A 27,484-nucleotide genomic window follows, 5' to 3' on the forward strand; every position below is an offset into this window, starting at 1 on the left:
CGTCCTCCTCCCCCTTGACAACCCTTCATATCCGCCCGTAAGATGATTCCGCCTCGGCCATTGCGAACAAGCAGACCCTCAATATCCCATCCCCCCCCTCGTCAAAACTCGTGGTCCTAGCTGACAATTCATCACAAGACAGATCGATTCAGTGGTTGAGGTCTTTAACACAAGGCTGACTCCAGCGAGCTTGATCCTTCTCCTATGCCGTGATGAAGGCGGAACGGAGACGTCCGGGCTCAGAAGGGGTTATCTCGCTGCCTTGGGTGCCCTGTCCGGCATTGTTACCGGTCTGCTGGTTGAGACGGTTGAAGTGTGTGTGACCGCCGCCGTTATCATGACCGTGGTTATCCTCCTGATCGCCGCCGTTGACTTGCCCGGTAGCTTAATCCTCCCCTGCACTTTCCAGATCGACATCCATCTGGTGTCCAATCGCGCCCAAGGTGCCTTCCCACTGAGGGTGAGCCTCCTGCTTCTCGCTCGTGGTGCTTTCGATCCAAGTTAGAACGGACGCGAATCTGTTGTTCCAGGCCTTCACCAAATCCTTTCCACGCTTGACACAAGCGGCGCAAGGGGTGTTGGCGGTGCCAACCGGCGCGTCGTAGCGGCTTGTACAGAGGTAGAATCCTTGGACGTGGAGGGATCCAATCCACTCCCGCTTCGCTCTACTGAACTTCTTGTGCAAATGCTCGAAGCACTTACGGGCCTTGGGCTGCTAGACCAGGGCTCCGCAGTCTTCGCGTTCACAAATATCCGTACGGGCCCAAACGAGACGTAGTCCAGGCACGATCCGCGCCGGATTAGGGTTGTCGACCTCGGGAACGAGAGCAGAATCCGCGGAATTGTCAGAGGACTCCGCAGAATCGACAAGAGAGGACTCCGAAGAATCGAGAGAGGATTCCTCAGACCATGACAGAAGAGTCGGGGAATATGCCGGTTCCAGCATGCCCAGGGCATGAGCGGTCAGCCTTGGCAGAGGATTGGCTGGTGCAGTGGCCTGGGAATAGTTCGGCCCCACTGCCTGATGGTTGACTGGCCTAGCCGGCTCAGGGATGGGAGCTGGGACTGCAATATCCGGTCGACAAAGTGCCGGAGCCGCCGACGGAGAGAGGGACGGATGAGGCGGAGAGAATTGAGCGCCCACAGGAATCGTTGACTGGGTTGGAACCTGATGGACTGACGGAAAGGAAGAAATGGAAGCCGCCTGTTGGTGGTTGATAGCAGGGGGCGGTTGAAGGACCCGATGAGCGGCCGGCATGGGTTCGACCAAATAAGAAGCTGAACGGACAACATGGCGTCCATCGTGCATGGCCAGGGTTTGGTCGCGCCTGTAGGCTCCAGAGTTGAAGTACCAATCCATCTCCTCATCGCAGGTGGTGGGGAGAGGGGGCTGATCGGAATGGATGTCCAAAGGAAGGCCGCGGAGAATCATCAGACAGTTCATGTTGCTGTCCTCCTGGACTCTTGAAGCCAGCAACTCGTTTGGAAGCTGATGGTAGAGAATGGCTTGTCGCCTGGCAGCGATGGCTCTGGCGACGGCTGAAGGTGCATGTGGGCGCTCGATCCGGTGATGGCACGGGCGGGGACGAATGACGGGAGCCGGGGAATGCGGGCGAGCGCCGGCGGACATCTGGCGCGGTGCCATGGTTACGATGTTGATTGGAGTTGGAATAAAATTCGCTCCAATTGCTCTTGCGCGAGAATGATTGTGGTGTCGTCTCAAGAATCCACAGATGCAATTGCGGCTAGCATGAGCGGAAAAAGAGTTGAGTGGTTCGAGCTGGGTACAGGAGAGGTTTTTATACGGTGCATTGACAGGAAATTGCGACTTCAGGAGAGTGTCCGGAACATGCTGCATGGGGGTACTATAACCTTGACCCATTCACTCGACAGGTTCAGGTTTGACTTGCAGTGCGGACAGGTTTCATCAAAAAAAAGTCCAAAATGGTATCGTGAAGGAGGAAGCTACGAACAAGCAGCTACGCTAGTAGCCTGGATATAGGACCATTCGATGAATCTATAACTCCATCCTCTTTCAATCCCTGAACCGTCCTGGACTTCCCACCCCTGATTAACTTCTTCCATCCTGCCAACAACTTCAAATGAGCAGGCCCCCTTGATATCATCCTCCTTCGCACAATAAATCTTGACAGTTGTCGACGATTTTTCGCCGCCTGGAGTGACTCGATGTTCGAGGACGTGAACTGCAAGCTCGTTCCAGGAAGGATGATGCTTCTCGTACTACAATGTAGATGGAGGGAAGAGACGGGAGTCTTCGGTCTTGGAAGGGGTTGTCTTTGGCCTTTAAAGCGTTCCCTCTCCGCCGTTGCCGCCGGATTGCTGGTGGGAAGAAAAGGCCTCCGTGTGAGTACCGCCGCTGCCCTTGATATGGTTGAAAGTACTTTTGAGGGCTCGAAGATGACGAGGAAAAGTGGCCCTAGTGGGATTGCTAGCATTCCGGCCAAGTACGGAGACGGCGTATGCAATGTCCGGTCTGGGACCAAGCCCGAAGTACATCAAGAATCCGACAGCTGACTGGTACTTTGTCACTCTCAACTTCTTGGCTTGCAAGTCCATGCTCAGAGCGGCCATAGCCTGAGGAGTGAAGACTGCCTGGAGGTGGCGGATAGTGTCCTGCTGAGAAAGGCCCTGAGGAATTTCTAGCATTGACTGGGCCAAAGGAAGATGTCGTCTGAGGGCGATGGCCCTGAGAACGGCCATAAGGAGATCTTGGTGCTCGACCCCTTGATTGGGCGGAGAGGGGAGATTGCTGTGATCAGGGGGCTCGGGGCGAGTGCCGGCAGCAATCTGGTATGGTTCCATGGCGCCGGAAATGCCGATTGAGGGATGAAAACGTTGTTACCAGATCGTTCGTGAGGATTGCGAAGGGCGGTGCTTCAAGAATCTCGAGATGCGGATGCGACGAGGATGAGTTGGAAAAAGGTTCAGCGCATCGGGGTCAGTACAGGAGAGGCGCAATTATAGGGTGCATTGATAGGATATTACGGCTTGAGGAGAGTGGCCGTAACATACTGCATAATGCCGTTGACCCCTTCACTCCACAGGTTGTCCGGTCGATCTTGACAATAGCTCCGAATAGACAACCTAGAGGTACCTTTTGTTTATTGCCCCTACTTTCATCCCATCGATCTCAGGTTTCGAAGCTTGGACTGCCTGACTCAACCATCAACTGGCTCCTGGAGTTAGGAATTCACCTTCACCAGTGCAGTTAATTGCGAGGCGGAAAGCCACAAAGCTGTTCACGAGAACTTTTTTGGGTAGTTGTCATAGGTAGAGGTAGCTTTTCCAGTCACGAGACATGTCAATAAAGTGATCTTGGAATGAGTGGCGGCAAAATATGAGATGTCCAGCCGATCAAGCTTTGAGTCTATGAGGGAAAGCACAATGTCCATTCTATGGTCGAGTAACCGGACATTGGCGAGAAGAGAATACTGGATGGCAAACACCAGGGCTCGAGATAAAAATTTTGTTGATATATGGACGGATGGGAAACAACCTGGACCGAGACCATGCAGTGACCACGAGAGATCGATGTTGGCAAGGGAGGGATCGAGAAACAACCTCAAGGGAGCTCTATATATACCTCTAGAATCGGATCAAGATGAGTGAAGTTGCCTTCTTGGGTGACTGTTATTATATTGTTGTATTGACGATACGGTAGGTACTATGAGGCTATTCCGGCTGTCTGGATTCCCTTCACTGTCAACCTAAGGTATCTTCCATTCGTCGTTTCGGGAGGGAAAGACCAGATGGAAAGTAGGTACCTTCCAAGTACCCAGGAGTGGCCCCTTCCCCGTGGGCCCATGAGTGGCTGGAGGGCGATAGGTACAGGTAGTATGGTGCTATTGGCTATGGAGGGTCTATTATATGTGTCCCTTGGACTTGCACACAAGTCTAGTGGCTGTGCGAACCAATTTCCACGGTCGCAGACCTCCACTGATTTAAACTTCCTTGTTCTTCGACACTGCGGCGATTTCATGAGTCCTTCCTCACCGTACATCACCCGCACCTCAGACACCACCACTTCTCACAAGCACAAGTGCCTGGAAACTAGGTCTCGCAGACAACCGCAAAATACCTTGACTATCTCTAGGTATTCAATCACACTATGGCGTCAAACAAGCCGACCGAGCATCGACTCGCCGGTATTTTGGACGAGGACCCTTTGGGTCTCAACCAGGTAAGACGCAACCATCCCACATACCTCTACCCGATGAACATGAACTGAAAGGCTTTTCTCAGAAAGAGCTTTCTGAAGCATTGAGGGACACAGTCAATGGTGACCTTGTGTCCCCAATTGAAGAGCCCACTGCCAGACGCCCTCCTATGGGCAGTGCCATGGCTTCGCTTGCTTCCCGGGCCACAAACTCTGCTCTATCTCATGCGTCGGGAGAGTATGCCCGGATGCCATCTCTTCCTATGCGCGCAAATACAACTCCTTCTGTTCGCCCTGTTCTGCGGGGAAGAGTCACTGCGACTTCTTCAGTCACTCCTTCGCCTCGTGGAATTGACCCCCGCAGCAGCGAGATGGCTCCTTCCCCTTTCAACCTCACTCCTGGTATCTTGGCCACTGGTCCAATGCACATTGGCTCGCAAGGTGGCAAGTTCAGCGACAACAGGGATAACTCTGGCATTTCCTTGAACAACCTTGGAGCCAATCCCATTTTCGGCGACAATCCCATGCAACACGCCAACACCATGGCTTCAGTCCGACAGATAATGGTCCTCACGGCCATGGCTATAGTAACCAGGGTTTCGCCCTCTCGAACCACGGTCAGAATCGTCATGCTCATGCCAGCCATGCTCATGCCAGCGACGGTGCTTGTAACCACCAGAAGGCAGTCTCACCGGTTGGAATTGAAGGCAACGGCTCTAACCCAAGCGCCCAAAATGGAACCCCTCAGCCAATTGTCTCAACGACCATCTGCGCGGGCGAGAACAATCAAGGCGGCTGTGCCTCTCTCGTTTAGCAACCGGGAGCACAGAAGTGCTTTGAGCATCTGAAAAATAAGCCGAGCAGAGCGATGATTGCTATCAACCGAGCTCGCCACGCGCAGGGAATTTATTCCTGCACCGATTGCTTCAAGAACCAGGCTACTGTGAGTGAGAAGAATGGGCGGGCCCTTTGTAATGGCTGCCGCGCCAAAGGAGAGCGCAACAGGAAGCTCCGACGCGCCGGTAACGGGGTCGGCAGAAAGACGAAGGGCAATAGTTCTTCAACAAGGTAAACGTCGAAGGTCAAAGGGGCCAGCGCCATGGCCGATGGACCAAAGATGGGCGCAGGTGTCCTCCATGGCCGGATCAAGAAAGGCGAAAGTGCCTCTAGTGGTACGATGCCGCCGGGCCTCCCGCCTCGGGATATTGCGCAGAGGTTCATCTCGCAGACCTCCACCTCGCAGACCTCCAGCTCTCAGAGCTTCATCTCGCAGAGCTCCATCACGCAGAGTTTCATGTCCCAGGATTTGTTGCAACACAACTTCGCCTCCCGGAGCTTCACCCATCAGAGCACCATCCAACAGGGCCATGTGTCGCCGGGAGATAGTGCAAACGGGTTTGTGGCTTGGGATGAGCCCGAGCACCTCTATCCATCCGAGCCGTTCAAAGATTTTTCCACCCCGGCAACGATTCGGATTTCAATTTCGAAGACTTATTGGAGGATCTCGATGGCCTTGTCTATGACTGGGTGGGAGAGTTTGGTGCAGGCTGGATGGGTCGGAAGTTCGACGATAAGGGTCCTCCTGGTCCACCCCCGGCGCCCATCTGCTGACGAATGACCACGGACGACGGACAACTGGGAAACCTAGACGAAGAGAACATTCAACCGTTGAAGCAATGCCAAAAACGGACAAGCGCTTAACAGAGTCGACTGGTTCTCAGGTCCAAGGACACTCCACGTTCTCATCTTGCCTGCTCTCCTGAATTGGTTATATGATGGCGATGGTGGAGTGTGGTTAGCAGCACAAAACTCAAGTTTTTAAACGAAAAAGGAGACGGATCGTAGCAGCTTTGGAGGGCAAAGGAAAAATTTCTAGGATCTGGTTTGAGTCTGTAGACGGGAAACATGTCCTGCTATTTTGGCGTGAGAAGGGGTTGGTCAAGAGCGGTGATACCCGTAGCATCCAGATATAGTTCTTTACTCTTTGGTCCATAGCTCAACGAAGCTTGCCTTCTTCGGTTTCCGAACTAATTGCTCTCCATTTATGAGTGTTATTCCATGACTGCAAGACCGATAACTTGACCTCCACCCTGTCTTATGGACGCGGGCATCCGGTCTTAGCTTTATGCTGCATCACCTTGTGTATCAGGGATCATCACTCTTTTGAGCTCTACGAATCAGCCTGGCCTTTAATATCTGGCGGACATGGTAATGCACCTCTGACTAAAATTACCTACCTCTGGCAGTCTGGCGAACGTTTCGTCACTCATGGCTCAATTTCTGATACATCATGCGTACCGCGAGGAAACAAAGGACAAGTGGATTGTTTTTGAGTGTTCGAGCTCGCAGTGCATTCTTGCCGATATACCCTAGCTCAGGTAGGTATGGAAGAGAAACGAGTTATGGTGACAAGCTCATTCTCATTGTGTCACACTGTTTCCCCAATGCTTCCCTCACCCAAACAACAACTGTTTGACCTCGCAGTGATCGAACAAGCCGATAACGGATAGCGACTATCCATAAATCCTCGCTACTCTGCATCAAATGTACCTTAGATCTGGACCTCTTCGGCAATCCGCACCCGACGCTTTCAGGGCCTGAACTAAAATAGCAGGCTTTGGAGATCATGTACTACAATATCGAAAGGCACCACTACAGAACACAATGCTAAAAGCAATCTCGGTTCTTGAATCACCTTATCGTTCTGTATAGAGACGCATGAGGCACCTCTCTATATACCAGATTTGATGAGTCCTCACGCCGCATACATCCAACGTCCACACATCACGCCATGAACCTCTACGGCGGAACTTCCTCCTCCTCGTGCTGACATACTTACCATTACACCATACCTCCAGGCATGCTCCAGGTTAAGTCACTGTTGCGTCTCTTTATACGCATTGTCCTCAGCACGTACACCCAACCTCAGCCAAACCCGCTGGACAACTTCAGCCCATCGTTCCAACTGCCATCTGTGAGGGCTACCGCGGCAATGGTGGCTGCTCGGCTCTCGTCTACCAAGCGGGAGCCAGCAGGTGCTTTGATCACCTTCGAAACAGGCCTAGCAGAGCCACAATCGAGTTGATCAGAACACGGCTCCGACAGGGCATTTGGTCCTGCTCCAATTGCTTCAAGCGCGTTGCGGCGAACAACGTGCCCAACTCGCTCTGTACTCATTGCATTGGCAAAAAGCGCCTAGACAGAGGCAAACGTCAGAAGGCCACTAGTTCGACCAGAAAGTCTGCCAATCCAAACAAGGGCAGCAGCACCAAGTCTAGTGGTTCTGGAACGGGCACCGTGGCTGCCTCCAGTGCCAAGCTGGCAGCCAAGGGAGTCCTGAACGGCCGGATCCAAAAGAAAACTTTTTCCCAGACAGCCCAAAGTGTCCAGGACGCTGATGAGTCTGAAGAAGGCGATGCCGATGACGGAGATTGGTTGGTCGATGAGCCCATGTTCGACCTCCCTTTCGACAGAAATTTGGATCATGATGGTGATGGCGGTGCGGGCGGTTTCGGAGCCCCAGAGACTCTGTCTCAAGTGGTGTTCTAGCCAGGTGCTCGGAAAACACCTCTAACGGACATGAAAGAAGCCGGAACTTCGTGATCCTGAAACGGTTAAGAAGCACCCAATACAGCTCTTACCGGGCTTGGAACTTAAAGGGTCTCTAGACTTTGGAAAGCAAAATTACGAGAACGAAGCCGACAAGCTTTTGCTCCTTCCCTCACAAGTAATACGGAGAGAGTTGACGGCCAAAGGAGCGCTTCCAAGCGGTCTTGACTTCCTGGGGTCATACTGAATATAAAGACGAAAAGAATAGAGCGGCAACAAACACAACCCCAGCGTTGGACACCCGGAACATTAGATAGAATTTTCAAATGGTAGGAAACCTTGAGCATCTCGCGGCACAGCGTTGAGATGGATCTCCGTTTGTGCTTTCATTCACCTGGAGCTCCGGGGCCGTCCCATTCAGACACTCACTTAACCTAGCTATACTCTGTCAAAATGTATGCAAGAGAGTGGGAGAAAAGCCATATTATTCAATGAGAGTAAGCTAGAATGGATGTAACCTTCGCTTCCTTTTATGCCCGCTTGCCTTGTCTACCCTTGTGACACCCTTGTCTACCCATGTACTGGTACTCACGATGAGGCTCAACACGTGAGGCTGTGAGGCTGTGAGGCTCAACATCATGAGTGGCCATGATATTTGGCATACTCACGGCTTGTCATCCTGGGAAGAGTGAAGTGTTAATGGAATCCCAAAAACTTGGGAGCAATTTGGTTCTTGAGATCCATTTAAACCCTCAAAATTCCTCGTCCTTCCAGCGCAATGCCGATCAAACCTTCCGGATACCTACCTGGTAAGTGTTGTTTCCCCACGTTCTCCAAACCCAGCGTGCAAGAAACAGCAGTTGATAATCCATAGATCGTGCGTACGCACCTAGACTGGCCGGCCGAGTATGAACTCAAACAACCCGATGGCAACCCCCGTTCAGGGAGGGGCCCCAATTGATAGTTCCGTTGAAGTGGAGGACTTCATGGATTTTTTCGACTTTGATGCTTACGAGCGTGACATCAATGGCCTAACGCCTCTAACTAGAAGGCCTGAAACCAGTCTACGAGCCATTTACTTGAGGGACAAGAAACTGACAATCGTTAGGTCCAGTCCCTCCTTCAGGCGCCCGCCGATGATGGCTTGAACGGGGGAACCAGCTCCTCACTCAGCTCACCTGTCGTTCTCGAGCCCCAACATCAACCAGCCACTCCCACTCACAGCGTGCCAATATCGCCCAGTTTTCCCTTCACCTTCTCCGTGCGATCCGAATCAGTGTCTCAATGTGAGGCAAACAGCGCGGCTTTGGCAGTCTCTGCCTCCAGTTCCCCAGGAATGACCAATGTATTGCATCAGTTCACTGGCCATGCGGCGTTTGAACAAGAGCAGCATTCATCCTGGGATGAAGATGTCAATCTCGAAGTTAGCTGTGTTGCCAGGGAAGGGACAAAAGACGACGAGATTGGTGAAGACGCAGAGATGAGCGAGGACGTAGAGATGAGCGAGGATGCAGAGATGAGCGAGGACGAAGAGATGAGTGCCCCTGAAGATACAGAGATGGAAGATGTTGGCATCGCAGACGTGCTTTCGGCAGCTGTCCCAAGGACAGACACACTCAGCCCTTCCGAGTCAACCCTTGTTCGTTCACCTCGAAAAGTTCCAACATCGAGTCCCATTAGCGAACAAGGCGGTCATGGCTGCGAGGATGTCCAAAGCGGAAACGACGATGAGCCATCCATTGCAGAGGTTCCCGGTCGCGCCAAGGGTACACAGCAAAGTGAACACAGTTCAGATGCTGTTTCCGGTTCCTCCGAACCTACCTCTAGTCCTCAGGAAGCAAAAGAGCTGGAGGAAGAAGCCATGGCGGAGGAGTCCAGCAAACAGGCGGAGGAGTTCAGCAAGGAGGCGAAGGAACCTAAGTGGGAGGTCCACAGAATCCTGGCTTCTGCCATTCTGTCGGATGGCCTACTGTACTACCGGGCGTCCTGGAAGGGCTGGGGTCAACCCGACTATGGCATGTACCCGGCGCACAACTTCAGAGACTCGCCGGATCGTCTGTTATCCTTCCACCGCAGGTATCCAAAGCAGCCAGGACCCCCAATGCGACTGGATATCTAGAAGGAAGCTTTCGATAATGGCGAGGAACTAGAGAAGCACGACGATGATGATCTTCCCGCACAGAAGGAGAAGGGAATCAAGGAGAGATTACGAGGGAAGGGTAAAGCCGTTGCAAGGAAATGACAGAAGGAAAGGATATTGCTCATGTTGGTAGCTGGAAGGAAATTCTGGAGGTCCAGGTTTGACAGAATGGGGAGAGAGAAGGGAGGATTGCGATGTGAAGATTCACAGCTCATAGGCACAGCTCGATAGGCTCAGAACATGGATCTGGAGGGTTTTCGCCAAATAGCCGATAGTTAGGAAATACCTGACACAAAAGGAATTTGAATCGTGATGTTGGAGGCACTTTTGACCTTCTTGCAGGTGTCTTGTGAATGAGTAATATGAGGTTCGAGGGCAAGGACAAAACGAGAAAACCTTCGAAATCTGATGACAACGGCAAGCCGTTCTATTCACGGAGTCGATGTTCAGAGATTGAAGACTGCCACACAACGCTGCTCACCCAAACTCCCGGTGAATCAAACTCAAACAGCGAGATCGGTGAGTAATCCGTCACCTGGTTTGTTTCTCCCGCGAGTATTTATACTCACCAATTTCCTCTCCTCTTCCCTCAAACCCAGCACCCGTCAAACTCGCAGGCAAATCACCTACTCATAGCGAGGAAGTCAAGACGAAGCTTCCAGCCTCTGCTCAACGGAAGCACAAGCAATTCTTGAGCGTCCTCTGACTGTAGTCTCCGGAAGGCTACCTCTACTAAAAACGACCAGCTCTGGTTTAACCACAATGCCCACGCGCACCACGAAATGGGGATACAAGGTAAGAACCGAACAATCACCCATCAAAACCCGTAAGCAGAATCTAACAGATTGTATATCACAGAAAAAAGGCGGTAAAGCCAAAAAAACACCACCCCCTCCCCCTCCGCTCCCACCAAAGCCCTTCAGACCCAACCAGGCGCCCGTCCGGACCACCGAAGACGGCGAAGAACTCTGGGAGCTCAACGAAGTCGTTGCTTCCAGACTCATGTACGGAAAGCTCTACTACCAAGTATCGTGGAAGGGGTGGAGCAAGGATGAGTACTGGTATCCCGCCAGCGACCTCAAGCGGTGTCCTCACTTGCTTGTTGAGTTTCACTCTGAAAACCCGGAAGCTGCTGGGCCGCCGAGGAGGATAGAGGTTTGGGAGAATGCGTGGGATGAGGGCACGGAGGAGGGGTTGGAGAAGCATGAGGAGGATGATTCGACTATGACGGTGGCGGAGAAGAAGACGTGGATGGAGGGTTTGGGGGACTTGTTGGTGTAGACAAGGGGATTGTTTCTTGATGGGGGTTTTGGGGGTGGAGGCGAAGGGGCTTTGTCTCCAGTCATGCCAGATAGGTTGGCAAACAAAGCGAATGACTCCCGTCTTTTCATGACTGTTCTCTGACTCCACTGTAGTGACAACCTCGAGTAGTTCCAGTAAACAAAGCCAAAGTGATGCTTTTGTTTGAGGTTCAACGTAACTCACAGTGCTGGCAATGCGATACCAGGGAGAACACTTGAGAACCCCAACTTGGCGTCTGGTCACGCCTTGAGTCACTGAAACAAGGAACATCACTTCGTCATGGAACTCACTGATCCTGTTAATGCGCGTACCCTATTCTCTGTCTATGACGGATACCTCTACGCTCCGTCTATCTGAGATGGATCACTATGTCGACTCATTAAGTGCAATCCATTCCTTGTTGGAACACGTCCGAGAGGCCCCGCCCCGTATCTGATTTTCCTTCCTGATCAGCCAAGGTATCAGCCTTTCCGTGAAATAACCTGTTCCTCCTTTCCCTCCGGTTCAACCCTTGCTTCTTCTGTGGTATCTATCCTGCCATTGATTGTTGAGGTCGGGCAGGTAGAATGATGCTTGGCGCTTCTTTCCTTCTTTCGGGTCTCAGGCCGTTACCCCGTTTAGTGCGGCCCCGTCCGACACTCTTCCATAGAGGTAGGTAGAAGGTGTTGTACTTGAGAGTGCTTCTGTCGGACATCCTCAGCTTCGTCACTCATAGCCCTCCCCCCTCCTTCGTTGCCTCAAGCATTGATCCGTCCCCTAGAACTAAGTCCATGCCGGCACCTTGAATCGCCTTCAACTGCTCGCTATCTTCCTTGCGGACTTCACTATGTCCACAAAGATGTCGTTACCCAAGACGCTTGCAACAATCTTTTGAATACGACCAGCCTACTTCTTTCCCTTGCGGTGGGCCTTTTGGACCCTTCCCGAAGTAACACCTTTGCCGGTCAAAATGGAGGATCCCCTAGCGCTTCTGGAGGATGATGGCATGGAGTGGACTGGTTCGACTCCGGCCTGCCCATTAGAGGTACCCAGTTGAGATTGGGGATTAGCCTGCTGATCCTGAGGAACATCCTGCTGGGCTGGAAGATTGTCCTGCTGGGGTGAGGTATGATTGCCAGCTTGCTGAGCTTGATAATGACCCTGTTGAGCCTGTCCAACACCCGGCTGGGTCTGTTCAATACCATCCTGAGCTTGCGACTCCTCCAAGGCCCTCGCCGCCTCCGCCTCGGCGGCTAGCCGAGCACGTCTTTCCCTCTGCGCCCTGCCCTTATCGGCACACTTTTGGCAAAGTGTGTTCTTTGGGATCTCGTTCCAGTAGCAACCGGTACAAGACCAGATGCCACGCCTGTGTCGCGACCGGATGAGCTCGATGAGCCTCTGGCTAACCTTGTTTTCCAAGTGCCCGAAGCACTTGCTCGTGCCTGGCTGCTAGACAAGACACGGGCATCGTACCTGGACGCCATCGGTGGTAGTAGTCACGCCGCATTGGTCTGACGACACAATGGGCACCAGAAAGCAGGCAGGGACAGGTGTTGCATTGCTAGCGTTAACAACGGGCCTGTCCAAGCCGTCCTTCACGTCAAGTGCAGCAAACTTGTGGCACACCGCTTCAACGTAGGAAGGTGTAACAGTCTCCCCCTGCGGTTGATGCTGATTTCTCCGAACAGCGTTATGGACGCCAGAGCTCACAGCCTTGGTGTGAGTGTCGGTGTTTGTCTTGGTTGATTGATCGATGTAGGCATTTGCGATGTTATGTTTGTTGCACGTGGCGCCTTCCAGAGAAGAGGCATTGTGATCATCCACATTGATGCTGTGGTCGTTCTGTTCAACCATCAAGCTGTCATGCTCAGGATCCGACATGGTGCTGTCGTTGTCCGCCATAGTCTGGTCACCCGGACCGCCGTCACCGGGACCACCGTCAAGTTGATGGGCAAAGCCGTCCGCTCTTGATGTAGTTCTGGAAGGTCCCCGGCGCGCCCTGTAAACCAAAGGGACATACCAAGGACTCGAAGAGACCAAAACGCGTGATGAATGCGGTGAGCCATTCATGGCCCTCCTTCACACGAATCCTATTGAACGCCGCAATGACGTCCAGCTTGGTAAAGATCTTTGCCTTGCAAATGGCATCGAGTGTCTCCTTGATAAGCGGCAACGGGTACCGTGTCTTCATCGTGACGTTGTTGATTCCCCGGTAGTCCACGCAGATACGGACTCCGCCACCCGGCTTCTTAACCAACAGGATGGGCGAGGCGGCCTCGGATTGAGAAGGCCGAATGAACTTCTTCCTCAAGTCTTCGATCTCGTCGTCCAGAGAAATCTCCTCGCGTGACCACTGAGAGTTCACGGCCCCGCGAGGATCGAATGAGGCATGAGCGGTTTCACTGCGTTTAATTTCGTGATCAAGGCCAGGAGTGGTGTGGCTGTTACTGGTGATAGAGTTGTCCAAGACGCTTTCCGACGTGTGGGCAGTAGTGTCTACTCTATACTGGTTGTCGACGTTTGAGAACTGGACATGTTGGAGATTGTCCAACTCTATGCTAGAGTCGTCTCCGAAGGAAACGGCATCGTCCTTGGTGATAAGGTTCTTGTCCTTGGAAAAAGCAACGGGTTCGGGAGCGGCGTTGGGGGAATTGAGAATGATTGCCGCATCCTCCAAGTTAGGAGTGAGGGCGTTGTGGAAAGTACTACTGAAGTTCTTCAGGGGTGAAACAGAGGACTTTTCTGCAGCGCCTAGGCCTCCTTCTTGAAGAAGGAAGGGCTCGTCAATGGGTTCCAAACTTGAGTTGCGCTGAATGGAGGCGAAGTCGTTCTCATCCATGCCCCACTCGCCCTCATAACCAAAACGGTCTGCGAAGTCGGCATCGTTGTCGTTGTCGCCATAAAGAAGTTCGTAAGGTTCGTGGCGGTTAAAAAAAGCCTCCTCAAAGAAGCTGTAATGACCCTCGTCGGCCATTTTGTTGGGTTTGTTTGGTCGTCCTGATGAGCCCACGAAACTTCCTTGCCGCTCTCAAATTCCTGTCACTTGCACGTCAGCTCGCGCTCAAACTTTGGGCGGCATGTAGCATGCTGAAGTCTTCATACCTCTACTTGACTGACTTGAGTAGGCCGTGGGAAGCACAGGAGGGGGCAAATTTGCCTTGCGCGCAATCGGCAACGCGCCTCGATGTGATACGAGAATTCTGCGGGCTGATGAGCGACGCTTCGCCCGCTTCTTCTTGAGGAATCTGACTTACAGCTGAGCTACCGTTGGGATTCCTCGAAATGCTAAAGTACTCGGCGCTTTTTTTACCCCTCGATTTGCGCAAAATGTGTGGCAGAAGGTAGGCCTTTGAGCTATAAGGCGCAATAGGGTGAGAAGTGGAAGGAATTGCAGCTGGGAAAATGCTCGAATTTTGTGCGCGAGGTGAGCGAGGTGGAAAGAACAAAGGAGGCAGAAGTGGGGCAGGCGTTTTCTGAAGGGCTTGAAGGGACGAGATGGGACGAACCCGCACCAAACGGGAGAATGCCAGTCTCGTTGCAAACGCCCTTCGCCCGGTATTTCTCATCCAAAACGCTTGGGGTAGACACCATCAGCTGACTCGACTTCGTCAACATCCAGAGTTCCGTTGCTCTGTTTCTTGGCTACCTAGGCGGGCTTTCTTCGTAGCTCCACCAGCAATATCTTCCTCGCCAGCCATAGTCGGCTGAACCCGTTTCATGTCGGGATTCCTCACCCGCTCGGGAGTCATTGCCGAAGTCTCAGGAAGCTGAGTAACGGTTACCCCACGGAGCGCCTCTCTTTATGGGACGAGTTGGTCTAGTTTCCTCTCTCAATGTTAGGTCAATGTTGGTCCCCGTAATGCTAGCGTCTAGGCTACGCTTGTATAAACCACGGTTTGGTTGAGCTGTCGAAGTTGGGTGGGCTTGTGCCTAGCCCTCTGGACTTTGCCTTTGTCGCAGCACTTCTTGCAGAGTGTGCTCTGCCTCGCGCTCTAATTCCAATAGCAGCCAGTGCAGCACCAGATGCCGCGCTCATGGCGCCACCTGATGAGGTGGATCAGCCTCTGGCTGACTTTGTTGTGCAAGCAGCCCAAGCACTTGGTCGTCCCTGGCTGCTAGACAAGGAACGGGCAGCGTACTTGGACTCCGTTGCTGGTGCTGGTTTCATCGCATTGCTCTGTGGACACAATGGGCTCACGAGGGCCGGGCGCAGCTGCCTGGTCTTCAGCTTCCTCGTCTTCAGCTTCCTCGTCTTCAGATCCCTCCTGGTACGCGGAAGCAGAGCCATGGACTTCAAAGGTCGTATCCTTGCTGTGAGTGCCACTTGCTCCTCCCGGCTGTTAGACGGGATTCGGGCAATCGACCTGGGTGGTATCGACCATCATCGTACCGTTGTACAACCGGTTTAGAAATGGGTGTTTCTGCCACAGCTGGCTTCGGCACTGCCGCCGCAAAGAGAGCTTCAGGAACCATCTGCTCAAAAACGGAGTCCGAATGAAAGAGATCATACGAACGCGGCAGGACGTAGCGGCGAGGCTTGGACAGCTTCTTCAGCACACGCTCACGGCACGCACTCGGCACAGGCGTCGGCTGAGGAGGAGGAGCAGTTGTCGGCACCGGCTTGGGAGACAAAGACGATGACCACGTGCAGCCTGCTTGGGGTGTTGAGGGTTGAAGTTGGCTTGACCAGCCTGCTGGGAGTATTGAGCTCACCTACATGTAGGGGTCTCGATGCCATGGACTCGGCAGACTTTGACGTGGCTGTGGTGGTTGACAGTTCCATGTTTGCCGATGAACCGGCCCTGCTAGGATTGTTGGAGGAAGACTGCAGGCAAACTTAGTTTTCAAGGTATATATAATAAAGTTTCTCAAGCTTTCTCGCCATCTCGCTGAAGCGTGAAGTTGATCACAGGGTTGAAGTGAGAACAGGCACCGGGACTTCTGTTGCCCGCACTGATAGAGCTAAAATCATGTAGCCCAAACTCACTTCTGTGCGTCACACTCGTGAACATGCCAATTTCTAAGTAAGTTATCTTTTGTCTCTATAACTGTATCTAGTGCAACCCTTGTATGGAAAAGCGTTGTAGTTAATCCCTATATGAGGTTAATGGGTAGGTATGAATGCTATGTCATGCCATATACCACAAGGCACAAACCGACCATTCCGTGTTAACCCCGGGCTGCTTCTATGAACCTTGAGGCTACGTACCGTACGCCGAGTTGTGTTCTGCTCAAAGAATATTCAGTGATTCTTGAGCACGTCGAACTTGTGGGTTTGCCTTGCAAAGTCTTAATAATTCCTCCCTCGAGTCAGCTCATAAGCAGATAAACGCTTCTTGCCCCTCTTGCTTGGCCCAGCCAGCCACGCCAGTTCCCGTTGCAGTGGCAGGACAAGCTTCTCCCCTGCTTTTGGGTCAGCGTCCCGCGCAGTCTGCACAGGCATCCCCCGAAGCCTCACCAGAAGTCCTCATCATCCTCGACCTCGGTGGGATCATCGATCTCACAGGAGACACCGATGACGTCTCTTCTGCTCCAAAGACATGAAATTATCCCCGAGCAGGTATGCCAGCGTGCTTGTGGCCTCCAGTCGCCTACCAAATCCTCCGAGGGCCTCTATTCTAATGTCCCAACATTCAAGGCATAGCCGGAGGCTGCCCCAATCCTTTCATCCTCCGCTTAGGACTTTCAAGCCTTTTGATCGGCTCCGAAGTGCTGTTTCCGCGCTTTTTGGTCACGCGAGGTTTCTTCGTAGCTCTACTACCAACATCTTCGTTGCCCGCCATAGTCGAAGCGCCTCTCTTGTTTTGGGAGACGGTAGACGGAGCATCCAAACCGGCGGCCCCAACTTGAGCCTCGCGATGACCTTCATCTGCCAAACTGGCCTCTCCATTGGTCATATCGTCCTGCTGGGCGTCGGATTGTCCTCCGTTTGCCTCGGCGGCCGCCGCCGCCGCACGTCTAGCCCTCTGGACTCTGCCTTTCTCGACGCACTTCTCGTCAAGGACGTTGGGAGTCGGCCCGCCACCAATGTAGCAGCCTGTGCAGGAGTAGAGGCCCCGCTGCAGGCGCCAGGAAATAACTTCCCTTATCCTTTTGCTCGTCTTGTTGTTTAAGCACTTAAGGCACTTGCTCGCTCCCGGCTGCTAGACGGGATTTGGGCAGTCCTCCTCGGTGCCATCCAGCTCGACTATTTTAATCTCTTTACACAAGGCCACCACAGGGATAATGGCCTTGCGGGGAGCAGGGACGACAAGCTCGACTTCGACATGAGAGACGTAGACTGGTGCCTCGGTGTTATGGAAGTCGAAAGTCCGGGATGTGGGCCTTGTGGCTGTGGTTGATGGATAGTTTTTGTCTGCAGGTGAACCGGGCATGTGCGGGTCATTGAAGCCATCCTCAACGTCGTTGTCAGAGATCTCAAGTGGGTTCTGGGTGTTGGTGCCCAACTGTTCTGGGCTAGAACCCACTTCCACGCCGTTGGAAGGAAGCTGGGAGGCAAAGGGCATATCAAAGCCTTGTTCGTCGGCGAAAGGATCGGATTCAACAGAGGTATCTCTAACGGGATTGCCTGAATCAGGGATTTGGCTGACTTCCTCATGGCAGATGGACAACTCGCTGTGATCGACACCAAAGTTGGCTCTGTCGTTGTTGACAGTATCATCGCTGCTGACAGTGTTGTCGCTGCTGATAGAGTTGTTGATGCTGATAGAGTTCTGGTTGGCGCTGATAGAGTTCTAGTTGGTGCTGATATAGCTGTTGGTGCTGATATAGCTGTTGGTGCTGATAGAGCTCTGGTTGGTGCTGATAGAGTTGTTGGTGCTGATATGGTTGTTGGTGTTGAGAGCTCTATCGGTGCTGAAAGTTCTGCCGGTGCTGAGAGCTCTGTCGGTGTTGTGACTCGGGGAAGCGTAACCACCGAAAATGAAACCCAAGTCATCGACAAAAGATGCTCCCTCGAGAGATGCGTTGGGGCCGTTCTTCTGACTGCTGCCCACTGGGGTGCCTGTAGCGGCAAACTCATAGTATTCAGCTCCCTCACTCAGATACTGGACTAGATCACCGTCGTCCAGGCCCGCATTAGCATCGTCATTCGGAGAAGCGACCTCGTCCTGACCAGAACGGCTGTCGTCGCCAGGTACAACCTCCGGCGGGATATGAAGGTTGCCTCCTTGCTCATTCAGGGATAGATTTGCCGAACTGAAGGAAGACGCGTGGGTGGTTTGGTCGCTGAAGCCCCCGCCGAGAAAGTCGTTGCCCGTATCACGACCGACATCATTGGGCTCGAAGAGGAGATCATTGCCTTCGTCGTATCCCAAACCTTCGTAACTTTCCCTTTCGGAGCTTCCGGCGTCGTTGGGCGAAGCAGACCACGCAATTCTGACGGGTGACAAGCGCTCATCATTGGCGGTTGTTGAACCATACGGAGGAGGTGATTACGTAAGACGACGAATGTGGTGGTGAATGTCTTGATTGATTGAAGAGAGAGAAAAGAGTAAAGGGAAGAGGAGGATAGAGTCCGACTTATATATAGGGTAAGTATATATAGATCGTATCTATTTGTACTAAGAATGCTAAGAATTAGTAATGGTTTTAATATTCCCTCTCGATTTAAATATAGATTGCTTTGTGACGAGAAAATAGGTGGAAAAACGCCAAAAACGGCGAAAGTAAAGTTATTTATAAGTATTTTTCTTTCGCCTAATACGATTAGTATTAGTAAAATTGAATAGAAAAAAGGATTACCGCGATAAAGGTTAATATAAGAACGGTAATGTAATATTAAATATAATAAATTTTTAAAAAAGAAAATAAAAAAGTAAGTAAAAGAAAAAAAAAATAAGGATTTTTTATATAGAGGTCGTAAAACTATATAAGCGATATTAATCGACTCGTTTTAATATAACGGTTAAAGTAAATATATTTATAAAATTATACGAGGGTTAGATGGTATTGAAATAGCTATAAGTCGATTTTTAAAATTTCTTATATGTTATAGGGCTAAGGCCCGGGCTGTGGCGCTTTGGTCATCGACCAGAGCTGTTATGAGGCGCCGTAGCTATGTTTGTGCAGCCCCCATCAAAACTTCGCATCTCCGGTGGAGCCGCCTCTTAGATAGAACTTTCCTTCTTTATAGAACCTTAATTAAATTATACGACTAGTATTTATATTAATTATATTATTCCTATTATATTATGTTCTATTATAATAGATTTAATAGAATAGGATAAGTAGCTGTTATAATAGTAATAGTAGGGCCTACCTACCTAAATGGCCGTAATTAGAATTCCTGTAGAGTTTTCCGCCGCTATAGCTGCTACAACTGTAGAATAAAAAGAAATTATAAAGAAAAAAGCTATACGCTTCGTACAAGAGAAGGAAAATTTCGTTAGGACGTTATTTACTAATAATATGATCGCCTAAGTAATAAGAATAATACTTAATATATAGCTTACTTTTTAAAATTAATAGAACCCCTTTAATATTAATATAAGTATTACGATAATTATTATTACTCCGAACGCTATAGTTGGTACTATATAAGAAGCCGCTCTTTACTACAATTTTAAGCGTAAAAATATCCGTTAGCCGAAATAGGACGGAACCCCCTCTACATTTAATTTTTATATTACCCGACTATATTTTATATACGAAGAAGAGAGGTCAGCGGGTTCTTTACATTTAATTAATAACTTTTATAATAATTAATATAAGGTTATAATAGATTATAATATATAATTATAATTACTATAAGGAGAAGTCGTTTAATTATTACTCTATAAGTATAAATAGTAGAAGTTATATTAAGTTATTCTATTAAGGCTTTATTATTTACTTAAAGAAGTTATAGATTATTAACCGAATAATATAGTTGCTAATAATACACTAAGTAGGATAGATGGAACGAAGGTTTATATAGATAGATAGGACTAGGTTATATATAGTGGTTTAGCTAGATATATGTATAATATAGGTAGTAAAGTTAATAATTCTTAGGGGTTTAGTTTTTATAGTAGGTATGTAATATGTATATAAATTCTACGATGGATATAGAGGTTTGGTTATTTACGTTATTTTATTACTATATTTTAATTGTTTAGGGTATTTAGTTTAGGAGTGTTTAATAGAAATTCTACGGTATAGATGAGAGGCTGTTTATTGGATTTTAGGGATATTTCTTTATATATAATAATTTTTATTATTCTTTTTGTACGGGAGGGGGAATTAGGGGGTAATATAAGGGGCTGGCGCTTAGAGGTCGAGTTTGGCTATAAATTAGAATTATAGACTTTTAATAGGGTTTGTAGACCCGCTTATTTACCTGCTCCCTAATTAGCTAGGCTTCTAGTATATAGGTGTCCTTCCAGCCTAGCCGGGCTTGTAGGACCTCTTTTTCCCCTTTATTAATAATTTCAAGCTCTATTCTACCCCTATTACTATATATACCTAGTAGACCCGTAATAGGTAAAAGGTAATAAATAAAATTCATTTTAATAAATTTATATTAAATAATGTATAACTAGTTAATATAATCGGTAATATTATTATAGGTAACGAGGGTAATAACGTAAAACCGAATTAAAGTATTAGTAAATTTTTAGAATCTTTAGGGCGACAGTTATTAAAGGCCTATTAGAAAGTTTCTACGATTGTTGTCGTATTGTAATTTTTAAATTCGTTATAAGTCGTAGTAGCGATTTTATTAATAAAGAAATTAAATTATTAGTATTATTTAGTTTTTTAATCGTCGATTTTCTTTCAGTATTTTTATTTGGGGATATTAGAGCGATGAACGGAGGGGTTAGGATTATTAATAACGTTATATTTAGAATGCATTAAAATATAAGTAGTAAGGGCGTAATATTAAGCAGTATAATTATCATTTCCATTAATAAAAATTAGGAGGGCGATTATTTTATTAACGTTTTTATTACGTATAGTTACGATTTGGATATTCAGCGGGGCCGGATATTAAAACGCGGTAGTAAGGGAATGGGAATTAGAAGAGGAATTATAGTAGTAAAGTTTTAAAAATCTATAGAATTGGAGGGTGAAAGTAGTATTAGATTTTAAGCAAGGCCCAAAAGAATAATAATAAAAGATTATAATAAAAGTACAGTAAAAGTTGAATTTTGGAAGGATTCGTAGAAAATTTAAGGTACGGTAGAAATATTTTTTGAAAGATAGGTGAAATCGCAGTAATTAAAATAGCGGCAGGTAAACAATAGTTTTATAGGGCGCGGCCAAAGGTAATATTGATATATTTTATAATTCTATTAAAGATATTATATAGGGTAATTATATTAAGTTATAGATATAGATATAGATATCCAACTTATTAAGGGATTTATAAATTATTACAACATAAAGTAGTAGCGAAATAATAGATACTATAGCTGGCGAAGTAATAATAATAGCGGAGTATATAAAGTATTAATTAGGTAGCAAAAACGGGCGAGAGCGGTTTTTATTCGGTAAATCGCGCTTTTATTAATACGAGGGTAAATAAAATTTTATAATACGTTAAAAATTGAACGATTTTGTTAAAGATAACAGATTTTCGTAAAATATAATAAATTTTATAATAATAAAATATTAGGAAAAATCTAATATATTTGTAATGTAGTAAAATATCCCCGCGTTTTAAAGTGCTAAGGTTTTTTTTATATATATAGTATATACAGTAGTCCGTAAGTATAGTCTGTGCGAGTATAAACTATATATATAATAGTTATAGTTAATAGCAGTATTTACGCTTAGTAAGAAGCATAATTCTTTTAGAATACGAATAATGTTTTTTTTTAAAGAGAAAAAAAGTAATAAGGGGGCAAAAAGGTAAGGAAGGGGGGGTAGGTAAGGATTATAAATTTAATTATTATTTACGGAACGTATAGCGTGTCCAGGCTTATAACCTATTGAATTATACAGAGGAGGTGATTACGTGAGACGACGAATGTGGTAGTGAATGTCTTGATTAATTGAAGAGAGAGAAAAGAGTAAAGGGAAGAGGAGGACAGAGTCCGACTTATATATAGGGTAAGCATGTGTGGATCGTATCCACTTGTGCCAAGAATGCCAAGAACTGGTGATGGCTTCAACAGCGGTGAAGTCGGCCCAATCTTCGGAAAAGGCCTCCATGTTGGTGGCTTCTTGCCTGCTGCAAGTTGGAGGATGCCCCGTCGTACACCTCAATGATCCCTCTGAAACTGTATCAGATCTCGGCGTGCTATCACCCTCATGTCAGTTGGCGATCGCAGGTATCCTGGGCAAAAAGCGGGTTCCTCACCTGCTAATAACTGGCTGTGCTAATTAGAGCTTGCGAAAGGAAGATGGCGAAAAGGGCTTGCAGGCAAGCCAGAATGAAGCGCGGCTCTGCTGTGTGCTACAATCGTGGTAGCGGATGCGCTTACGAACTGAGCTCCGGTTCTGGGCGTCGGCCAATAGAGGGTGTAAAGTGGACGTACTTTACTCTGTGCGGCCTGAAGAGACCTCCAGTTCCTCACCGTCTTCTTCTGTTCTCCACGTTTGAATCGATAGTAGCGAGAGACTTTTGAGAGGGTTGGAAGTTGCGGTGCCGCCAAAAGAAAAGAAGACGGTGCAGTTGTTGAAAAGAGCAGATTTTGTACGTGAGGGGAGCGGGGTGGAAAAAAAGGAAGGAATGGGGCCGGCCGAGATCTGACTGGCGAGAAGAGACGACATCGCACTCTGGCGTGAGGCAAACGCAGCGCGACTCTTTTTCCGTTCGCAGTTGATGACATCGGAACCAATACCAGCCTCGCTAAAAACCCGGATTGCGTCTGATGTTAGAAACAGACCATCAACAAGAAACCGCAGGTGTTTCGCTTGGGAAGTAAACTCACGGCAGCGCCCTGTTCTGTTCGGCCGTGACAGCTGTGTCGAGGTCGTTGACTTTCTTGTTGAAGTAATGAAGCAGCTTCATAACCTCCTCGTGACTGCGCGCCTGCACCGCAAAGTTGGGTGAGACCACAAGGCCTGAACTGGGATCATTGCCGCAGACTGCCTGGAAGGCGTTGAAGCCATTGAGCAATGAAGGAAAGACTGTGGCGAGGTCGACTTCATCCTCGCTGGGAATCTGGCTTCCAGACATCTTGTCTAGGCGATCAGAATGACGGAAATGACAAATGAGATGTTTACCGTGTCGCTTTCTGTGACGATCGCGGCCACGATGTTCTGAGTGCTTGCTTGGTGTCGACACTGACTCACATGTCTCAATAGGGGAATTTCTATCTATAGGAGGATCTCTTAGGATCTCTCACGTTCTGGACTAGAAATGGGCGGGAACCATCATAACATCGAGGCTCCCAGATGTCCGACTAACCTGCCTCGGGTCAATCAACCGGCGCCGTTCAAGATTCCTCCCCATCTATACGGCGAGCAACAGTCCAATATCCTGTGGCCCGCAACTCCTATCTGCCACTGCCATGAAAGCCCCTGTAGTAGAGCGGTGGCTATGCTAGCCCTCTACCTAAAGTCCATCGCTTCAAGGACTTTCTCTCGCCATCCCGGCCCTCATTTCTTCTTCGACTTGGCGGTATTCTTCGTGATTCTTCCCAAGTGCGACTGCTCCTTCGAAAGGCTTTGTGCCAGAGCTTGTGTTACCGAGTCCACCACTCGCAACATCAGCCAAGGTCGCCAGCGTATCAGCTGCCTCTCCCTGCTCGGCGGCTTTCTCCTCCTCCGCCTTTTGCTTCGCGGCAGCGGCACGCCTCTTCTTGCCGTCCTCGTCCTGGTCCCGACAATGCTTGCAAAGAGTCCTCTTGATGAAGACGGCAGAATTGCAACAGCTGGTGCAGGTGTAGATTCCACGGGCGTGGCGCCACTCGATGAGGGCGCGACGGTCGCGTCCGACCTTGTTTCCCAGATGGACAAAACATTTGCGAGTTCCGGGCTGCTGGACCAGACTCTTGCATTTGACTACATTGCCATGTTTGTTGGTGCTCTTGTGGTCGCATTCCTTCTTGGAGACAATGGCGGCACGAAGGCCGGGACGTTCGACGGGACGTTCGACGGGAACGGTGGGAAAGGCGACCTTCGCAGGAAACTCTGGAGAAAAGCTGCCGGTGTAGCTAGGGATGTTGACGCCGTTGGAGGCGCGGGGGATAGGGGAGATTGGCGTTGGGTTGCCATTGCAACCGCTACTGACAGAGTAGTGCTTGTTTTGGGAGATGTTCGAATAAGGGGCAGTAAAACGAGCTGCGTTGCTATCGCCCGAAGAGGCGTTGGAAGACTTGCCAATTGCCTCTTGCGCGGTGCGTAGCAGCATTGTGGTAGCGTCCAAACCTAAGACCCATTTCTGAAATTCAGCCAGATGATTCAAGTCACCATTGCTCCCCTTGGTGCCAAAGTTGCCAGCGCTGGAGTTGACGCTCTTCTGGACATGAGGGAAGGAGGGCATCTGCAGGGTACTCTTCCATTGATGGGAACTACCATCCTGAAGGCCTTGGTCAAGAGGGAAGTTACTGCCAAAGCTCTCATTGGGCTTATCGAGGTTGACGTCGTAGTCCTTAGGGTCATGATTCGTGCCGGTCTTCTCATGGCTGTTGGAGTTGTCAAGAGTGCTAGCCTTCTCTATAGGTCTGGCGAGGCATGAGTTGTGCAGACCATTTTTCGAAGCACCCACATCGACAGAATCGTCGACGTCCATGGGTTGAAGACCAGGGAAAGTGCCATTGTCCAGGCTCATAACGATATCGTCGTCGAAAGAGGCGACATCATCTTTTCCGAGACCATTCTTGTCGTCGAAATGGTTATTATCGGTAGAGGTGTCTCCTTGGGTAAGCTGGCTTGCTTCCAGGGCGGCGCCATTGTCGGCATCATAAGCATCCCAGTCAAACCAATCTTCCCAGGAGAAGTCAGAGCCGTTACCAGAGTCGAATGAAGTGGGAGGCTCTGGATGGGCAGCCGAGTCGGCAGAGAATCCCTCCTCGAAGAAGCTCATCTTTGTGGTCCGCAGGCTGACGGACGCTGAAAAACCTCGGTTACTCGCCTCGTGCAGATTGCTGTCGCCTGCATGTCAGCTTGCGTTCGCATGCTTTTTGAGTCGATTTGCTGCAGACTCTGCAGCTTCTTACCTGGAAACAACCGCACTTCCAAGCTCAAACTAGGTAGTGGAGAAGATGTGTTCTCCCTGGGTGTGTTCAGACGTGACCCGTAACAGGACCGATAATTCTATCGCTGATTAGTGATACTGATCATCTTGCTTTGCGGGGACTGAACTTACTCAAGGGATTTGGGTAGGGCACATCGCTGACGTAGCCCGACTGGGGAACCTGCTACCCAAGGAGAAGTCGTGTACGACTCTTCAACTGGTGAGAATTCGCCGGTTTCTCCAGTATGTGGGAAAGAGAGAAGAGTGAGCAAGGACGGGAGTGGACTGAAAGTGGGACCGCGCACAAGGCGCTGGGAGGGATGGAATTGTTAGCGCGACCGAATCCACCGCCGTTTCGGCGAAGGAAGCAAAGAATGTTGGCGGTTGCTTCAAGCACTTTCCGTAGGCTCTGAAAGGATTACTTGAAAGCGCGATGTGGTAAAAAGCAGAAGACGATGCGGTTGTTGAAAACAGCAAGTTTTGCGCGACGGAGCGAGGTGGAAAGAAAAGAAAAAAGGCGTGCACGGCCGAAGTCTAACCCGAAAGAGGTAACTTGGTGCATTCGCAGTTGCCAACATTGGATTGCATACCAGTCTCGCATGGAAATGCCAAGTTCGTGACCGTCCGACAAAATCCCGGCGAGGGAACCCTATCCCTACCGCCGAAATGTGTAAGCTACAGTGCTCCACTTTACGCCAGTCCAATACCTACGATAACATGCAAGCTCACCTCCCAACGCCATCCCAAAGCCAAGCAACCTTGAGCAGCTGAAAATGATGGAGGAAACGGCAGCCGAAGACGCGGGCCGCTGCCCCCCGGCAGTGAATAGTTCTGCCTCCGTTTGTTCAGCCGCTACAGTATTATTTGACCAGGCGCCGGTACTGAGAGCCGATTAGGGACTCCGTCCCGTCTTCCGGGGCTGTCCGGGGTCCGGACGGAATACCGACCCACCTCGGAGACCCACCCCGGAGACCCCTGCGCCAATCACAAGGGGTGTCATGGACGAGAACCCTAATGGCCTGTTTCAAATGTGAACGGCCGGTTATTCATTTTTTATATAACGGAAGACGGGCGTAACAGGAAGGCACGAAAGAGTTTCCTTTCTCGCCTGGCTGGAATTATCGGGTGTGGCTATCAACTATCATGTGTGGGCTGGTATTGAACCCTAGCCCTAGCATTCGTCCGATCCTTTGGAAGAGAAGGGACGCTCGCCGTTCGCACCTGCTTGAGTTATGCATGTGCACTGCATTCAATCTGATGTCGATCATGTCAAGGCTTCGGTCAATTCAGGAAGGAGGAATGGCTGCATGCACCCGTCCCAGGAAACTGCAATGTGCTCACGTATGCTTGGCACCAGACCTCACAACCTGCTTTCCATCAACATGTGACAGGTGTTGACGTCTATGTAAATGTAGTGTACGCCCGGCCCATTCTTGGTGGCTCCCGTGTTTCCTCACTCATTTCACCGTTGGTTTCAAAAAAGGAACATTGTCACTGTCGTGTACTTCTTTCCACACTCTGTACTACGAGTTGCTCATCCTTCTCTTGAACTAGTACCGAAGCTATGTGGATCTGTTCTAATAACTTGACTCATTACGTCGAGCCTTGTAATTCCGAAGAATACAACCCTTGAACGATCCCCTCCAACGTTGCTCTGTAAATCCGTCATTTCCGATACGATCATTCCCAGACTCATTCGGTCCGTATGCCAATGCTATTGGGAATAAATATAACTTCCATGAATGATAATAGCATCGATCAAGTTCCTCGGACTCTTGATACATCAATGACCCACCAAACAAGCAAACCATTATTCGGTTCCGGCTTTGTCTCCTCGATTCCTTGGGTTTTCCGGGATGTTCTCAGCCCTATCAGGGGCAGAAGCCTTTCCTCGGTGTTGATCCTTTTTTTGGTTCAACTAGCTTGGATCCGAACCGCCTTGAACCATTGATGCTGGCTCTTAGACTGCAACCTCCTATTTCTTGGCTTGGTTCTTCTTGCCCACTCTTCCCTTGGCGACCTTGTGGCTGCCGTCGAGAATTCCAGACCCAGCTGTCTCTCCTTTCTTTGACGTCTTTGATACCTTCGACGGCAACGGTTCGTCAACTCCAGTTCCAGCGGATCCACTGGCGACCTCCGTTTTGGCATCGCCGGCTCCGTCGCCCTTACGAGCCTTGCGTTTCTCGTCGCATCTCTCGCACAGAGTGTTACGCTTAGGGGCGCGGCGCCA

At 49.7% G+C, this 27,484-nt stretch overlaps 7 protein-coding genes across 7 annotated transcripts; 3 read left to right on the forward strand and 4 right to left on the reverse strand.

Annotated features, from left to right (window-relative positions):
- Positions 1–385: 385 nt before the first annotated feature.
- B0H65DRAFT_436834 (uncharacterized protein) lies at positions 386–1,645 on the reverse strand (the record flags this gene model as incomplete). Its single annotated transcript, XM_062825265.1, has 3 exons — positions 386–715; positions 770–984; positions 1,084–1,645. 3 exons carry the CDS (start codon positions 1,643–1,645, stop codon positions 386–388), a joined length of 1,107 nt encoding a protein of 368 aa, XP_062676759.1.
- A 2,484-nt stretch (positions 1,646–4,129) lies between these two features.
- Positions 4,130–5,025, forward strand: B0H65DRAFT_446864 (uncharacterized protein; the record flags this gene model as incomplete). The annotated part of the gene is made up of 2 exons (XM_062825818.1): positions 4,130–4,201; positions 4,264–5,025. The coding sequence occupies 2 exons, from the start codon at positions 4,130–4,132 to the stop codon at positions 5,023–5,025; spliced, it is 834 nt and encodes a 277-aa protein (XP_062676760.1).
- Positions 5,026–6,467: 1,442 nt separating this feature from the next.
- B0H65DRAFT_446866 (uncharacterized protein) lies at positions 6,468–7,726 on the forward strand (the record flags this gene model as incomplete). Its single annotated transcript, XM_062825819.1, has 2 exons — positions 6,468–6,555; positions 7,107–7,726. 2 exons carry the CDS (start codon positions 6,468–6,470, stop codon positions 7,724–7,726), a joined length of 708 nt encoding a protein of 235 aa, XP_062676761.1.
- A 4,327-nt stretch (positions 7,727–12,053) lies between these two features.
- Positions 12,054–14,121, reverse strand: B0H65DRAFT_446869 (uncharacterized protein; the record flags this gene model as incomplete). Its single annotated transcript, XM_062825820.1, has 3 exons — positions 12,054–12,446; positions 12,621–13,032; positions 13,499–14,121. The coding sequence occupies 3 exons, from the start codon at positions 14,119–14,121 to the stop codon at positions 12,054–12,056; spliced, it is 1,428 nt and encodes a 475-aa protein (XP_062676762.1).
- A 521-nt stretch (positions 14,122–14,642) lies between these two features.
- On the forward strand, positions 14,643–15,988 carry B0H65DRAFT_446870 (uncharacterized protein; the record flags this gene model as incomplete). Its single annotated transcript, XM_062825821.1, has 3 exons — positions 14,643–14,702; positions 15,014–15,460; positions 15,557–15,988. The coding sequence occupies 3 exons, from the start codon at positions 14,643–14,645 to the stop codon at positions 15,986–15,988; spliced, it is 939 nt and encodes a 312-aa protein (XP_062676763.1).
- Positions 15,989–16,601: 613 nt separating this feature from the next.
- Positions 16,602–20,634, reverse strand: B0H65DRAFT_446871 (uncharacterized protein; the record flags this gene model as incomplete). The annotated part of the gene is made up of 6 exons (XM_062825822.1): positions 16,602–16,738; positions 16,909–17,184; positions 17,353–17,881; positions 18,143–18,524; position 19,921; positions 20,592–20,634. 6 exons carry the CDS (start codon positions 20,632–20,634, stop codon positions 16,602–16,604), a joined length of 1,368 nt encoding a protein of 455 aa, XP_062676764.1.
- A 3,012-nt stretch (positions 20,635–23,646) lies between these two features.
- Positions 23,647–25,104, reverse strand: B0H65DRAFT_446872 (uncharacterized protein; the record flags this gene model as incomplete). The annotated part of the gene is made up of 1 exon (XM_062825823.1): positions 23,647–25,104. One exon carries the CDS (start codon positions 25,102–25,104, stop codon positions 23,647–23,649), a length of 1,458 nt encoding a protein of 485 aa, XP_062676765.1.
- Between the last annotated feature and the right edge of the window lie 2,380 nt (positions 25,105–27,484).

Source organism: Neurospora tetraspora (genome assembly GCF_033439725.1).
Source record: "Neurospora tetraspora strain CBS 560.94 chromosome Unknown B0H65scaffold_10, whole genome shotgun sequence".
NCBI classification, from domain to species: domain Eukaryota; kingdom Fungi; phylum Ascomycota; class Sordariomycetes; order Sordariales; family Sordariaceae; genus Neurospora; species Neurospora tetraspora.